Here is a 13,945-nt window from a genome sequence, read left to right as displayed (position 1 = left end):
AAAGCCAAAGTGTTTGATCTTGAGACTGATACTGGCAAGTCTGAAGAGGAGGCTAACGACTGCAGACACTTCTTTCAAGATAAACTGATGCACTACAGCGAGTATAGCTCTGTTTGTTCAGGCAGGAGTTGTAGCTGACCTAGCTGAGGATTGTTTTATGTTAATAGGCAGAAGAAACAAAAGTGCTCATAAACTGTAGCAAGGGGGACAAGCTGTAGCAGGTCGATGACGAAGTCTTGAGTGTGCTGTATATTGATTGTACGCTGTAAAAGCCGTCAACAAGTGTGCTTTAAGGCATTTTACAGTGAGACATTTCTTGTCCTATGAGGTCTGAGATTCTACAGTGTCCAGTTCTAGTTGTCTAAATGTATAGCCATGAGCTCGCAAAACACTTTGAGCAGAATCAACAGTTTTTGCTTGTTTATAAAGTTACAGAACGTTTGTGATTAGGCCTTTACAGTGTAAAGTGTATATATACTAATAATATACTAGAGACAACTATTGGTTTATTTTCTCCATTCGCTACCAAGTAGTGCGTTCCAACTTCCCATCAACCAAGGAAATGATGTTTACAGCATGCATGGAAGGGTTAAGCGGTTGTTGAGGCAAATGTTTCAGTATCCTACGTGTTTTTAATGAAGTCGCCACTAGCTTTTTTTTACCTTTAGGCGTCTCGATTGCCCTTTCTGTACAGAAATTTGTACGCCATTTCATGCACTTTATTCCTGCCACATGTCTTCCCAGGCCTTGGAAAAAACAATTTTTACCTCAAGAGACTTGGTGAGCTAAATAAAGTAACTCCCTTTAGAAGGCAGCTCCTGAACACTTTGCCACTCGCTTTATTAGAAAGACCCATACACCTACCCGTTCATGCAGTTATCTAATCGGCTAATTGTGTGGCAGCCCTCCAGTGCATAAATTTCAACCGTAATAATGTGACTCCTTTTTCTTTTTTCTTTATTTTTTGGGACTATGCAATGCTTTCTGGTGCCAGACAGGCTGATAACTGCAGATCATCACTGATTTTTCAGGACAGCGGTATCTAGAGTTTACTCAGAATGGTGCAATAATGGAAAAAAAACATCCAGTAAGCTGCAGTTCTGCAGACAGGAATGGTCAATGGAGAATGGCCAGACTGGAATGAGCCGAGGCAAAATCTGTGGGAACTAATAACCACTCTTGAGCAGAAAACGCATCTCAAGTTAAGCCATCAGAAGACCTTGTGAGGTTCCACTTCTGTCAGCCAAGAACAGAAAGCTGAAGCTGCAGTGAAAGCCTGGGGGGGGGAGTAGCCTGGTCTGGCACACAGATGGTAGGATCAGAATTTGGCACTTGTCTTTGAGCCTGCCTGTCTTGTGGCAACAGTCCAGGCTGATGGAAGTGGTGTAATGGTATGGGAAGTGTGACCCATTAATACCAATCAGTCATAGCCACAACCTATAGTATTGTTGCTGATCATCTGCATGCCTTAATGGCCACAATTTGCCCATCCTCTAATAGCTACTGTCAGCATGATGATTCACCATGTCGCAAAGCAGTGGTCGTCTCAAACTCTTAAAATGTGATATTCAGTGGTCTGTCCAGTCACCAGATCAGAATGAAAACCGCACTGGGATGAGGTAGAATAGGATATTCACAGCATGAAAGCACTTCTCAGACCTCGGTAGGAATGTTGTAATGCAATCATGCCAACATGAGCCAGAATGTCAAAGTAATGTTTCCAACATGGAATCCATGCCTCAAAGAACTGTGGCTGTTCTGAGTAAAAGGTGGCTCTACCAGGTGTTAGTACAGGTATTAGTTACAGTGTAGGTTCGTATGAAAAGAACCCACAATCAAAGCAGTAACGACTGTCCCACCTATAAGAGGAGAGACCGGAGAGAACATGATCAAACGTGCTTTAGAAAACACGCACGCGCGCGCGCGCACACAGCCTGTACCTTTACACACAGCGCAGCAGATGAGGGAAGAGCGTGTGCCCGTGCGTGTGAGGATGCGTCGCTGATGCGCTCGAGCGACAGGCTCCGCCCCGTTACTACGGACGCACGCTCAGATTCGAATCACGGTCCCCGGCGCCGCGCGCTCAGTCTCCGTTCAACCTGAGGCAGAGATCACCGCGCTCACCGAGCACACACGCGCACACCGGCGCTCCGTGGACCCCGTAGCCGGTCTTACCCTTTTCCCCAACCAGAGCTCTTCACCATGACGTCCCTCAGCAGCGCCTGCTTCCTCCTGCCTGTTGCTTTCTACCTCCGTAAGTTCATTCACAGCATGGAGTCGTTTCGGTGAAGTGTCCTGGGTGTCAAACTAGCGCGTACTTCTGAACTGTTAGCTTGTGTCCTCCAGCCAACACGAGGCTCCAGATGCTGAATGATTTGGGACGGCATTTTAACCTGCAGTGATTGAGAACTGAGTGGATGTTGCCTAATTTTTTGGGGGGGGGGTGTTTTTAGGTGATAATAATACTAAAAACCTATTATCTTTATGTATAAATTATACCCCAAAACTTTCGCATTTAAAGTTATTTAAAGGCAGCTAAAAATGTCCTCTTCAGTGGCGCACGCGCAGCATCATAATGTGGACAAAATATCCGGTAAACTGGCGTGATGAATTTGTTCGTTTCAATTTACAGAACCGACTCTTTTGAACTGTCCGTTTCAGTGAACCGAACGCCCTATTAAACGATTCAGTGATTCAGAAATCTTCGAAGCTTTACTCTCTTAAATGAACTCTGACAATCAGATCGGAGAGAGTCTTATGTTGTTATTGTATTCACTAAGAAAGGATACGGATTGCGCAAAACGCTTAAATTTAAATACTAGCTACAAATGACTCCAGCTAAAGAATCTTACAATATTAAATTATGTTTATACAACAAATACTACAAATACTAGCTAGCTAGCTATATTTCCTCAAGCGGCCGCTAGCTCAGCTAGCACTAGCAAGTCCGTACTGCCACAGCATGGCAGATGCTACTTTTTACAGGTCACTTTTACCTTTCTTTATCATGAGTTTTATTATATTAGGCTATAGTTCTGCCCATTAGCCTATAAAGGTTGAGTAGATGCACCAAAAGTTAAGTTACAAAAATACGGACCTGTGTCGTGTCTATCGAGCCGTACTATCAGCGGTCACTGCGCATGCGTACAGCACTTGTATACTGCACCTGCGTTTTTGTTTTCTTGTGTTATTGAAATGACTTCGTAATTCTGCTTTTCTTCAAGCATGCTGTTCTGCTGTTATTTGCTTGAGTGTTTAAAAACCGTGTTCATCCGTTTCAACCGTTTCAAATTCGGTCTACTTTATATTTTACATCTGATACATTAACGTAGAGGATCAAAATATGATCTGTTAATACTGGAAGTATTTCCTATATGGTGTTTGTAGCCTGTCAGAATATCCTGTGTACAGTTTTATTTGGGCAGCTGTATGTATAAACACACGCGGTGGTGATTTAACGGTTTTGGGCTCATGTGCGCTAACGAAGTTCGGAAAGTCCCCGGATGTTGCCTGAGCGGAGCCCCGTACTCAGTCAGTCAGCTCGCCGCCGAAAGGCTCATGGCGATGTAACTCTGTTCCTCCGAGGATTATGTGGGAAGGGAAAACATGCCAATAGAAATAAATGATGAATGAAGCGCATCTGCTCTCTCTCCCTCTCCCTCTCCCTCTCTCTCTCTCTCTCTCTCTCTCTCCACCCCCCCACCCCTCACTTCCACAGTTAGACTACCTGCCCTCTCCACGACACACAAGAAAAACAGCACAGCAGACGGTAGTTTTTGAAGAACACGGTGTAAAACAGCGCATTACATTTACGAACAGTTCTGTTGTTTAGGATGTTAGCACTAAATCTCCGAAGAGAATTAGAAACGCCAACATCGTGTAAACCAGCTAGCGCTTGTGTGAAGGGGTTTCAGTGTTGTTCCCATAATCCAGCGTCACTGAAGGGCAGGTCGTGTCACAAAATGATGATATAATACATGATTTTGACATTTCATGTTGTGACTAAATCCCTGTTGCGGTACGTGTGACCTATCTCATCAGATACAGTTCTCTCCAGGCTGTGCCCTGAGCACTCGCTAAAACAGTGTTGGAGTAAAGAGGCTTTTTTCCCTTGACCATGTAAAACCAACCACTGTAAAACTCCTGCACATCTGAAAATGAAGAGATACAGCAGGGCTCTAGGGGGACTCAACCCAGTTAGCATACTGAACAGCATGTGGACTGCTGATCAGAATGTGCTTTAGGGGACCAAATCCTTGGAAACTGGGATTTGAAAATAGACGCAAATGTGATGGATAAAAAAAAACAAACATTTTTTTTATTAGTGCATTAAAAAAAGCTCCTGAAAAGCTCTAAGGTCACCTTTTCTCCAGCTTTTCGGTCCTTCTCCGGATGCTTTTTCTTGTGGGAAGGTGAACTGTTCTTCCAGGTTCCAAATAGCAGCCTATTAAACACAGATTTAGGAGGAAGACCATGCCTGAAACGGCACTGCACTGAAACTGTTGTCACTATTCAATTAAATGCATTTTTATTCATATCTAATAAAAATGGGCTGATATCAGCAGAAATTGCTGGATCAAAATGTGCCATTAGCAGAAATGACTGGATCAGCTATGAAATGAATCCTGTACTAATCCTATCCTATTCAGCCTCAGTGTGTGATGTGTTGTTAGCTGTGCGTTTCTTTGTGTGGGCCAGGAGAGTATTGAGTAAGAAAGATTGTAATTCAACACCCAAAAAAACCTCCATTTCTACCTTCTACCATGTTCTGTGACAAAGTTTTCACACCCCATCTCTTACCTGTTACCTGTTTCAGTCCCACACCCAGATAAAAAAAGAGGTTCTTCTCCACTCATTGAAGTGAAGTGCTTTAATTAAAATGGACTCCTCTGAAAACTTAGCAGATTTAAAAGAATAACAGTGAATGTATTTTTAATCAGTATTTTAATGGTAACAGTAAACAAAAGTGGTATTGAACCAACAGTTGCTGTGGCATTAAAAATCATTTGAGTGCCCTATAATAGAACACTGTACTTTTTTTTTGGAGTAGCTGAATCACACATGGAACTGACATACCATGATCTTCAAAGATGGTTGTCTGCTTAATGAAAAGAAAGCCGGACAACGCCAAAACAGTAGTGTAAACAAGCCAATTCTAAATATTTTGGCTCATTTTAGATATGTCCCCAAAATGCACATACTTTCAGCCTACTAGTCCAGCCCTAAAATCTCCCTCCTTTGGAGAGCATGGTGTTTTTGTTACTTTTCAGTAAGTCATCTGAGACAAGCAGCACATCACTGGCAAACTTTGCTTGTTAGAACTGCATTGCTACACGAACCAGGCCTCGTGAGCACAGTTTTGCTTGTGCCATTGTTCACAGAAAGGGAGGTCAATCTCAGCGAGCGAGCATGCTTAAACCCAGGATGTAAGTGGGTACCCATGGTAGGCTACATTACTGTCTGAACGTTTTTTATATTTCTTTTCTCAAATGTCCAGTCCCTTAAAAACTAAATGTAGTACCTGAGAGTGGAGGTAATCACACATAAGACATGAACTCTAAAGCCTAGCACAAGGAAGCCAAACTCGGGGAATCTAGTGGGTGCTAAATTAAAAGCTTCAGTTAGCTAACCACTCACTACAGCAAGAGGACACACAGAGGACAGCAACACGATCTAGTAAGGCCTCAGAATAATAAATAACAATGACAGCGTTCTTATTATAGTGCTAGAAACAAAGCTATGCTATGCTATGTTATGCAGCTCTAGTGAGCTGCCAGTCAGACCAGAGCTTATTTCTTTCACAAGCCCAAAATAAAAAAAAAATTTTCATTCCGAGCCAAAACAATAAGAGTTTAATTGAATTGTAAAAGTGCCTTTGAGCATTTTTCTCCCCAACCAAAGTCACATACTTACTATTCATACATTGAAGAACAACTTACCGACTTAACGCATTCTATGGCACCTGTATTTTGAACTGAGAGGAACACTAGGAGTAGGGCCAGAGTACATCACAGTTAGCTGATATCCCTGTGTCAACACACCTATTAGACCTGGCAATTTACTGGTGAGTTGAAGTGTGCCTGAACAGGAAAAGTACAGAACAGGCCTAGAGTTTTCCCACACCTGACACAGGGGAACCAAGACTCAAAAGAGGTACATATTATGTATGTCTAATGTCTGCCAGCAAACTGAGATAGCTCTTGTTGTGTATCACTTGCATTATACATACACAGTACAGGATGCTGTGTATAAGAGCACTATCTTTCCCTGTGATGGGTTTTCACCCACACTATCTCCCTGTCTCCCGTTCTTCATGACTCTTACACTCCACTCTTAGATCTTCTAGCCCAAATCAGAAAACACCAAGATTTTCAGCTCATGTTTCTTTTTGCTCTTTCACTTAGTACACTTCTTAAGCAGTGGTCTGCAGATTTAGCAGTTTGGGGAAAAGGGAGGTGTAACTAGAGTGCTCAGTGTCATTTTGTTTTAGCAACTAACCTGTTTATCTTGCCAGCATATTCTGATTCAAATTCAGATAATTGAAACCCCCTCCCCCGCTGGATTCCCTTAACACATAAAAAAAAAGAGCCATTTCTGTGAATGGCAATTTTAGGTACCAGCTGTCTCACCAGTTTCCCAATCTGTTAGTCTGTTTGCTGTCTCATGTTGTTTAGAAACTGACATTAAAGTACTGAAGCAGAAAGAATAGCTGATAATTACTATGAGGGAATGTTAACAAGTGGTGCATGGTAAGTTATCTCACAACTGGAGTAAAGGCAAGGTATAGAACAATTATAAAATTTGTTTAGCTCAGTCAAGGACTTCATCTCACAAACACAGAACCAGGAGATAAAAGCGATTTGACCTTTAAGTTATTTTTAAAAGAAGCTGATTAAACAACTGATAAAATTACAAATAAGGCTGTAAATTTAACAAGAAGTTGTCCTTTGTAAAGAGACTTTGCCTATTCCAAGTATCTAAAATTATTATCTTTTTAACATGTAGTTTTTTTATGATTTTGCAAATTTCTTGATGAAGGCTTGCTGACCTTGTTGGGGTTAACTGCATCTAATGGAAGAGCTCAGAGCACCACTAGCCAAATTAAAAAAATTCTAAACCTAAGAGTGAAATAAAGCTCACTTTGTACCATTGCCTCAAGGAAAACATATTGATTATTAGAAATTATGTAGTAACTTTTGATCAAATGGGCGGATTTATGAAAAAAAGTCTACCAACTTCAAAAAGCACATTTGGTAATAACTTAAATTGCCCTCATCTGGCATCTACTCCTCCTTTCCGCTTCCTCGTGTTGGCTGTAGTCCACTTTCAACAGAGGAGAAAAACATCCTGTCATGTATTTCCAATGATTTCTAAAAGAGTAGGTCAAAAGTGATCTTTTACATTTGGACTTGGATCTGAATAGACTTGCTTTGTTCTCAGGATCATCTACACTGGATGAAATGTCATATTTGTGTCATTTGCTTCAACATTTTTAGAGGCCTACAGTCAGGTTTCTGCAGGAGAGAAGAGAGCCCTCTTTATATAGCGAGAATTAAACCACTTGCCAAATAGGTCACTAATACTAGATGGGGAATTCTAAATGTTGTACATCAGATTTGATCTACTGATGTGTTTCTTGATGTGAACTGTAATCTTACAGTTCTTACACCAAAGTCAATAGATAGGCTCTGCTGTCCAGAGGATATGTAGCTGTGTGTGTGTTTAATTATGTATTATTATTTAATACTAAAAGTATTAACACCATATTCTCCCGAGTCCCAGCTTTGACATGGACTAGCAGAGCTTTCACTAGTGGGCTGTATGTAAAATTTAAATGCGTCATTTTACCAAAAGACTTCTGCCTTTAACCCATCCGTGCAGTGAACACACATACACACTAGTGAAACACACACAGTGACTGTGAGCAGTGGTCAGAGAGGGTGAAGGGCCTTGTTCAAGGGCCCAATAGTGCCAAACCCAAGCATCGAATGCACAACCCTGTCATCAATAGCCCCGAGCTCTAACCGCTGCAGTTTAATGCAGCAAGGCTTGTTATTCAGTAAGGCAAGGACTTCTGTACTAACTGGTGGGGCTATTTGTAATATAATTTTTGTTGCTGTTTAAGAGGTTAAAAGCAGTTTTCCATCCGAGAGCACCTTTAACTTGCTGTTTAAGATTTAGTAAAATCAGCCAAATAAAAAAAATATTTTTATTTTTATTTTTTTAACCGCCTAGGCTTTGGATCAGAGATGCATAATGATATTATTGTCCTAATTCACTTTTTTCTGATTGTTTATCTTTTTATCTTTTATTTTTTTTTAGCTCTTTTACCCATTGTTTGGTGCTTTTGTTTGGTTTTTATTGACATTGGAACTACATTACTTCATTTGCCAGGCAAACAGTTTTTTGGGTTTTTTTGGCACAGGGAAAAATGCATGAATTAAAAACTGCGCCCTCTTCTTTTGATGGTCGAGCCAATTTGATTTTGAGTCAAATTAAGAATTACTCTAAGAGGTATGGGATGCTGACAGCAGGACAGTCTCAATCTTAATATCTCCTCTCCTGAGTCATCAGGAGTTGCCTTCGAGTTACTTCCCTGTAATTCCATGTCTGCCCTTTGGCCGCTCTCTGTGGGGGATCTGTTTGTGGCAAGTCACAGCAAAATAAGAGCGTGACGCTGTACCCAGCCTCCGTCTGATGCTGATGAATATTTATGACCAGTGTGACTTGCTTTTTCGTGAGGAGTCACAGGAACTTGTGTCCTCTAAGCACTAATGAATCCTGGGGTGAATCAGTGGCTCTAACACACACGAGTGTGTAAGTGTGTAAGAGAGAGAGAGAGAAAGAGTAAGTGTGAGTGTGAGAGCTATTCAGTTTGTTGGGTAATTAAAGTAAGCTGAATAGAGTATATGCACTTTGCAGTCTGCGGAGAACATTTTCTTACTGATTGTCCAAGGTCACTGCAGCATATCCCAGGTGGTTGATGCTGTGAAGGCTGCAGATTTGGACCAATAGTAAGACATCTAATATCCCATAGAGACTGTAGAGGGAAAATGTACAGATAAATGTGGCCACCATCATCTGCTCAGTACGTAAGACTGCAGGGAACTTCCACAGGGCCTTGCTGATAGATAGTTTAAAGGGGTTCTTCCAGTGTGCTTTAGTAAAGACAGTATTTCTGTAGAGAACCACGGTGAATTAATAAACCATCTGAATGTCTGAATGGTTCTACAAATATTGCCTTCCACCACTTTGTCATATTTACATACTAATTCCTTAAAATGCTAAATAAGCAATTTCAGTATTTTAAATGTTTGATTGCTTGTTACCACACTAAGTAATAATTTTAGTTTACAGCATTACTGCAGCATCTAGTGGTTGGATTTGTCTTCTCCACATAAACTGATAAACAGCATTTATGCACCACTAATGCACCACTCCTCTGTATGTAAATCGTAAGTTCTGCAGGGTGCGTTCACTTCTGTTCTTTTAACAGCACAATGTTTTGAGCAGAATTCAGGAACGCAAGGGTTGAGTCAGTTGTAGATTTAGGTATGGATGACTGGGGCAGCTGTGTTACCCTCTGGGTCAGTAAACCTTGTGACAAGGATGCCCTGATCCTATTTGTGAGCTAGGCATTCCTGCTTTCTCATAATTGTATCCAGGGGTTATCAGTATCTTGTCATGCCTCTCTTGTTATCATTTGCAAGGTGTTCATTATATAGGTGTTCTGTATCTGTAGCCATTTGTTTAATTCAGCCCTATCAAGCCATGCGCCTGTACGATATCCAGGGACACCGCACAGGATGGGCTGGTTCTTTTAGGACGATTCTAAAAGCCTGTAACTGACAGGCGAACTAAAAAATGTATTAATCGAGTATTGTGGCAGAGTTGTTAGACTTATGTCTTTGGCAGTGCTCCCGACAATATCCTCATGCCCTTCACGGATGTGCTTATGTTAATGCCTAATTCTTAGCCTGTGTTTTATTTTAAGTTTAGTTCTCTTGTATCGATGCTTTGGAAGCCTGTGTTTTGGTTCAATAAAGTAACTCTTGCATTTACATCCAGCCTCTTTGCAATTCTGTGACAGGGTGTAGATTGACCTCAGGTCTCCCCACTGGAAGCCCGAGACACGGAGGAGTGGGGGGAATCTATCAAATAGCAAAGAGAGGGTTTGCCCAAGGCGCCATAGAAGCTAGAACCAAATCTGGTGGGGCAGAATACTTGAGCAGTATTGATCACGTAGTATCGATGGCTGAATACAGAACACACTGCCTTAAATGCGTGTAGTATGTAGTTTTTACTCACAGAATCCATCTCAAAAAGGCACAAGTGAATAGTTAATCCTAATTCAGTACTTGGTGAATTTGATTCTCTAGAGAAATCAGCATGTGTGGATCAATTAGCAATCTGTAATAGTACAATCGCATGTGCTACCTGGAAACCTTAGACTGTAAGCCGTTGCATTTGCATTGTATTGTGGGAACTGAACTTCTTACTCGGTTAGCTCTTTACTCTCTTTATTCTTTGTCTCTCAGCATTCTGTTTTAAAGTAAAACAACTGAAACTAAAATTCTGGCCCTTTTTCATCTTGTTTTAACTCATGAAATGGCAGTGGATAAGACAAGGATGGTGTTGCTGGACAGATGAAGGATGCATGTGCCTTTCAAGGTAAAGGTGCATGTATTTGTCACTGTACAGTGTACACCATACAGCGAAATGTGTCCTCCGCATTTAACCCATCTGTGGTTAGTGAACACACACTCACACACACACACTAGTGAACTAGGGGCAGTGAGTACACACACTCACCCAGAGCAGTGGGCAGCCAGCAGCCAGGGAGCAGAGAGGGTAAAGGGCCTTGCTCAGGGGCCCAACAGTGGCAGCTCGCCAAACCCGGAAATGGAACCCACAACCCTGTTATCTATAGCCGGCGCTCTAACCACTGAGCCACTGAGCCAGCTGAGTTTTTTGGTGACATTTACATTTATTGCATTTAGCTGACGCTCTTATCCAGAGTGACTTCCAGGGTTACTTATATTACAGAGGTGGGTCAGTGTCTTGCCCAAGGACTCTTATTGGTGTAGCGCAGCATAGTCACCCAGACCGGGAATCGAACCCCAGTCTCCCAAATGGTGTGGTAGCTCAGTGGTATCTGTTGCGCCACACCAACCACGACACAGCCCCATCCATAGCATCCATAGCTACAATTGGCCTTCCCTCAACTGCAGGTATCTGTTACCTGGTGTTTCAGATCTGGCAGTTCTCTTCCAAGTATCTCCTCCACTTTCCAGTGACTTTGTTTTAGCAACAGTTTGAAACAATATAGTGGCTGACTTTACAGGTCTGTTAGGAAGCATTCGATAGCACTGTGTAGGGGGGAGTCGTTGCTACTGGGTGGAAATTGGAAATCACGAAAATGAATGAGAACTAGGTTATTAAAAGGTTTATTATTAATGTAAATCTGCTGTCACACTGTGATTTTTTTATATAAAACCTATTTGTATGTATATGTGTTAGAGAGAGTTCAGGTAGAAGAAAACAACACTTTGTTGCCATTTGTGATTGAGGGGCTGTTGTGAAGGAGGACATAAGAAAAGATTAATATGGCTGTCACTTCCTGTATACCACACTTGACTGACTGCTCACTCGACTGTTCATACCTTTAGACAGCTGAGCAGAGACAGCTCCACTCGGGCTTTCTGTTTAACTCCCAGACTCTGGAGAACCAGCAGAAATAGTTTGCTACAGATAACCAGTAGAGAGGAACCGTGTAAACTGCAGTGAGGTCAACCAAAAGGGTCAAAATAAACATTTAGCTATTTTTCAGAGTTTCTCCGAAGTGTTTTTGCTTAAAGTGACGAGTAAGGACCAGGTTCATTACAGAGCTTTGCCACAGGAGTTCTGACGTGGTGATGTACTTGTCTGATAACTGGCGAACTGAACCTAGAGTTAGGTCTCAGTTTGACATAAGACACTTTTTTGACATTTTACAGTGCCAGGGCAGAGATGTCCAAGAATATGTTACTCTGACCCACTTCATAAATGTCAGGCCAAGCAGATGTCAAATTTTGACAAGAAGTAGTTTGGAAAATCTTTTCTTTTAACACATAGAACGATGGAAACTAGAATACCGTGCACAATTAGATTTTTGGTGCTGGATTCGCAATTCATGATATATATAAAAGAAAAATAGTGTTCCATAATTCTACTGCAACTGCTATTACCTATTTCCACAATGCTGACTGTATTGTTACATCCCTCATTTACAAAAGTACTTTGTAGAAAGGACAAAGAAAAAGGGGGAGAAAAACAATGGCCTCTTTTCCACTGCAGGACCAAATGGTTACAAAGGCCAGTACAGGCCCATTAGACGGATAACGTTTTCTTTTTACTTTTTGCTAACTCAGGTCCAGCAAGTGCATAGTGTCTCATAATAATCATGCAACAGTTTTATTCTTGCACTACAGCTAAGGCCAATGTATTTGTATTATTTTGTGCACGTATTTGTCACTGTACACTGTACAGCGAAATGTGTCCTCCGCATTTAACCCATCTGGTAGTGAACACACACTCACACACATGTGTTAGGGGCAGTGAGTACACACACACACCCAGAGCGGTGGGCAGCCAACTCCAGCGCCCGGGGAGCAGAGTGTATGTATGTATGTAGCTAGCTAAGGTAGTAGCTAGCTAATGTAGTTAGCTAACTTATCTGTCAGCATCGTGTGATCTGCATGCATAAATCATGTCATTCAAACATGACACACATGTCTCTAGTCTAAGTCTGACTAAGTCTGTTTAAAACGAACTCACTGATGCTTGCTGTGAGTGTGTGGCAGCTTCGGCATGTAGTTAGCACTGTGCAAATTAATAGCTACAGCCGTGCTCCTGGCATAAAAGGCGATATACAGTCACAAGTCATAAACTTAGTCCGGCACAGTTAGTACACAACCACCTTTAATACACAAACCCTGCAACCTCATCCAGCCAGCATGCTAACTCTGCAGTAGCAAGGTTGGACTAGGCCCTTAGTCAGCATGCTAACTCTGCGGTTGCAGTGTTGCACGAGGCCCATAGCGGATTTAAGTATGCTAAACTTAATTATACTACAGTGCACTAAAGTGTACTGGTCACCACACTAATGATCAATGATCAAGAATATATATATATATATTCTTGTACTTTATTAGATAGAGTCCACCACATACAGAGCCAGGATCTTTACAGACACAAATATGGAGACAACCAGCGTATCCCTAAGCCCTCCCATCAAACGGTTCTTTGGCCTCAAGTACGTTAGCTAACTTGTAAGCGTTCCATGCCGAACCGTGACTGTATGGAAAAAGCCCTGCAGTGAAAAAGAGGCCATTTTAGACTAGAGCAGAGAACAGTTTAACACTCTGAAGAAACTGATTGCAGTAAAGTTTAATGTGGTGTAGTTAGATGGAATTAAGCACTACAGAACTATTATACTGCGGGACAGTAACAGAACAGTTTACTGTACTACAGTACAGTCAAAACAGAAAAAAATTAAGCAGCATTCTGCTGAGAGAGAGACAGTGAAAGGGAAAAGAAGCAGTTGAAACAGAGAAGAAACAGCGGTTTGAACTAGTACAGCCTGTACACCTGGAAGCATGTGCTAACCCTGATAAGTTACAGCTGGGCACTTTAGCACTGAAGTCAATAAAAACTCATTAGAGCAGGAGCCGGCTCCTTGCCGAACGTCCACTCCAATGAGCTTCACATTTATTCTCCATCACAGGACTGGAGATAGAGCCCCATCGATCCCAGCCTGAAGCTCATTTATTTGGCGGATGGAGAATTGCCTTAATGCGGCTCTAACCTGCACTTTTGTCAGCAGGACACTTTGCATTAAACTCACGGTTTTGCCGATTTGGACATGATTCTGATTCATAGGCCCGTGCAGGACAGGTTAGAGGTT

At 41.8% G+C, this 13,945-nt stretch overlaps 1 protein-coding gene across 1 annotated transcript in view; it reads left to right on the top strand.

The window, feature by feature from the left end:
- The first annotated feature begins 2,049 nt into the window (after positions 1-2,049).
- The window catches only part of nrn1la (neuritin 1-like a), a 48,636-nt gene continuing 36,740 nt past the window's right edge, over positions 2,050-13,945 (top strand). Inside the window, exon 1 of the mRNA XM_072695065.1 lies at positions 2,050-2,254. Within this exon, the coding sequence (XP_072551166.1) occupies positions 2,203-2,254 (52 nt within the window). The 5' untranslated portion in view covers positions 2,050-2,202. The remainder of the gene's footprint in view (positions 2,255-13,945) is intronic.

Source organism: Salminus brasiliensis, chromosome 13 (genome assembly GCF_030463535.1).
Source record: "Salminus brasiliensis chromosome 13, fSalBra1.hap2, whole genome shotgun sequence".
In the NCBI taxonomy this organism is placed as follows: Eukaryota; Metazoa; Chordata; class Actinopteri; order Characiformes; family Bryconidae; genus Salminus; species Salminus brasiliensis.
The sequence above is the reverse complement of the archived record's forward strand: the minus strand, read 5'-3'. Positions and strand labels throughout refer to the sequence as shown.